The 3,208-nt window shown below is 39.7% G+C and overlaps 1 protein-coding gene across 1 annotated transcript; it reads right to left on the bottom strand.

Annotated features, from left to right (window-relative positions):
• Positions 1-376: 376 nt before the first annotated feature.
• On the bottom strand, positions 377-2,490 carry LOC104601631 (NAC domain-containing protein 43-like). The gene is made up of 3 exons (XM_010265053.3): positions 2,160-2,490; positions 1,452-1,726; positions 377-1,365 (listed from the first exon to the last, which is right to left on the bottom strand). Exons 1-3 carry the CDS (start codon positions 2,341-2,343, stop codon positions 631-633), a joined length of 1,194 nt encoding a protein of 397 aa, XP_010263355.1. The 5' UTR covers positions 2,344-2,490; the 3' UTR covers positions 377-630.
• Between the last annotated feature and the right edge of the window lie 718 nt (positions 2,491-3,208).

Genomic DNA, 3,208 nt, shown 5'->3' with positions numbered 1-3,208 from the left:
GATGAAAAGTATTTAAATAAAGTGAACCACCTTTTTGGGGCTTTTGGGATAGCTCAATAATAATCTTCTGCCAAAATATAAAAATTTAAAAATTTAAAACCTTTACATCAGCTTTTTCCATCAAGATGATTAATGGAGTCAGGAGACTTCTTGAGGTCAAAATACATGGAAGGTTTTCCTTAATATCTTATTGTTTTTTACATATATTATTATTTTTCTATACAAATAGGTAACATTTTTTTATGTTAGACCCATATATATATATATATTCGAGTGAAAAAAATCCAGGTTTTCCATCCATGCAAGAATAGGACAATATTACAATTATTGGTAAAACGAGATTATAACACCCAAAACTTTCATCATCAGAAAAAATAAAAAAAAAAAAGGAAAAAGAAAAAGAACACCCAAAACTTATTATATTCCTCCACAACAAAGGTAGAATGGATTGATACATATTGATTAAGTAATTAAAGATAATAAATGGTTGACAACTTGAGCATGTTATTACCCCATATATCTTGGAATCTGAAATTCTCTGTTTTTGGTTAGGGACTCATATACAATACATACTAAGATTTCTCGGCAATTTCTGTTACTCAAAAGGGCAAAGTAGTAGACCATATAAGATCAAGTGAAGCTCCATAGATGGACCTCATCAGTACTATTAGAGTCCTCATTGGCATAATGTGTTGATCTATTAAAATCACATAGCTGTGGTAGTTGAAATTCATGATCAGCTGAACAGAAGGCCACACTGAAGCAAGCAAGCTGTTTGCAAGTTTCTGCTGGGCCATTAAGATGGGATGCCACCAGCCGGTCCACTGCAGTCCATTGGCTGAACCCCGGTTTGGTATGGAGAAAGGAGTTTATGGTGCTGCTGCTTTGGTTGACAGATGGCTCAGTGGCTTTGGGTTTGGCCACCTTCAGAGCTTCTATATCGATGGTGGGTTGGTAACAAGCTTGGGAGCTAGCTATAGAAGGTTGAATCCGATCCAACTCTTCTATGTTTTCTTTTCCAAGTGGCGAGAGAAGTGGGGACTCTAGTGCTTGAAGCTGCTGCGTCAATTCTTGTGGGAGCCCATTGTTGATGGCCATCTCATTCGACCAGAAAAATCTTGTGTCATTGGTGGTAGCATTAACACTGACATTGACATCTTTGTCTGTTTCGCTTTCTTGTTGGCCTGTCCTTCTCATCTGGTCCATGGATCCTTCCATACTCGAATTCGACGTGCAAGTACTCGTATTTACATCATTTGATCGCTTTTTGGGGCTTCCTAGACTTTTTTGATGGTTTTTCTGCTTGAAAACACGGCAAACCACCCATCCCTCTTCCTGCGTAGTCTCTCCCGTCGGACCAGATACCTGGGTTGTACACTGATAGTCAGACAAGATAGAGAGAGAGAGAGAGAGAGAGAGAGAGAGAGAGAGAGAGAGAGAGGATGACTTACGACGTTTGAATCAATAATGGTGTGGTCATGGAGTCTGTATTCATGCATGATCCAATGAGACTTCTGCCCATGTGGGGCTCGGCCTATGTAGAACACCAGTGTCTTCCTCAAACCAATTCGCTTGGAGTTGCTGTAAATGACCTTATCACGGCCGGTGGCCTTCCAGAACCCGGCCGCAGTGGCACGGTTGGTTCGCATCCCTGTTGGGTATTTTTTGTGGTTGTGACTGAAGAAGTACCAATCATTTTGAGGGGCGGATCCTATTTTGCATTTTTCTGCATGTACAACATATAAAGTCAAAACCACGGCCACCGCCACCGCCACCGCCACCACCACCACCACCACCACCACCATTCACAGATAAACAAAGTCATGACAATGTACAACCATGGGCCTGAAGAATAGATAATATAGAAATGTCTATATGCATACAAACAATAAGAAGACGAAGAAGAATTCTAGCTACGGTTCATGAGAAACATGTTTCACAGTACTGGTATGGCAAAGCCTGGAAATCTGACATTTGAACTAGAAATGTAGGTTGCACATGAGACCATTACAGTCTGAAGCGTACAACATTTTACAGTCGGAGAGCTTTTATGGTTCCGAGAGATACTGCTAATTAAATATGTTTCTGTATATATACACTATCGCAGAGAATTTGCAAATAGAAAGGAAAGAGAAGGTTATGGTGGGAAGAAGCACGACCTTGTATATCCCATGGCTCCAGCTTATTGAGATCCACATCTCGAATTACATCCAAGTCGATCTTCTCGTAGGCCACCTTCTTCCTTAGGTAGTAGTGCAAGAGTTCCTCTTCTGTTGGATGAAATCGGAAGCCTGGAGGGACCTGAGACTGACCATTCACCGACAGACTCATCTCTTCCTGCATTTTTGAGAGAGATTCTCGATATGAAACAAAAGAACAATAGTTTCTGCAGATAATAAGTAGGAAAGGCAGAAAAAGGAGGAATTAATGAAGAGAATGAGGAAAAGAGAGAAAAATGAGGTGGGGTTGCCTCGAGAGAGTGGTGTATCATATATATATATATATATATATATATATATATATATATATATATAAGCTTGGAAATCTGGGTGAGATTCATGAAAAAGAAAAAAGAATTAAAAAAACAAAAAGGAAAAACGCTTGGTAAGCTACAACTTGCTTGGTTTTGAAAACGGCAGAAGCTAGAGGGAGGAAGAAAAAGTGTCGAAGGGAATTCACTTTTAAATGAAAGTAGGACCAACTGCCTATGGAAAACATGGCTACAGCGCTCATGTCATCTTGTCATCTTATGAAGTTTGAGATTCTCTCAGCATGAGAGTGGCGTGGCCTTGTTTACGGAATTTCCCATCTCAACTACAACTCTGGACCCTGAAGTCTTCCTGGAAATCACTTCTGAAACCACCACCATTATCCCTAAAAGACAGAGAAGAGAGAGAGAACGAATCCATTGTTGATGATTGTTGATGTTACATGTGCAAACTACCCCCGAACGACAACAAGAGACCGAGAGACAGTGACGATGGAATCGTACAATAATTTTACTTTAATTGCTGGTTAAGAAAAAAAAACACCATTGAGTTGAAGTACTACATAGAGCTTTTGACGTCATACAAACAAAACTCGTGCAAATATAAGCTTTTTATTTAATAATTTAGGTGCCGTTTGGCATCCGTGGAAAGACAAATTGAAAAGGCGAAAAGTTTCATTTGGAGTTTCTCAAAAATAGTCTGAAATGGATTTCCCGAGT

The sequence above is a fragment of the Nelumbo nucifera genome, chromosome 8 (genome assembly GCF_055504915.1).
Source record: "Nelumbo nucifera cultivar China Antique chromosome 8, China Antique-T2T, whole genome shotgun sequence".
Taxonomy (NCBI): domain Eukaryota; kingdom Viridiplantae; phylum Streptophyta; class Magnoliopsida; order Proteales; family Nelumbonaceae; genus Nelumbo; species Nelumbo nucifera.
Note: the sequence above shows the minus strand (reverse complement) of the source record. Positions and strands in the feature narration are given on the sequence as shown.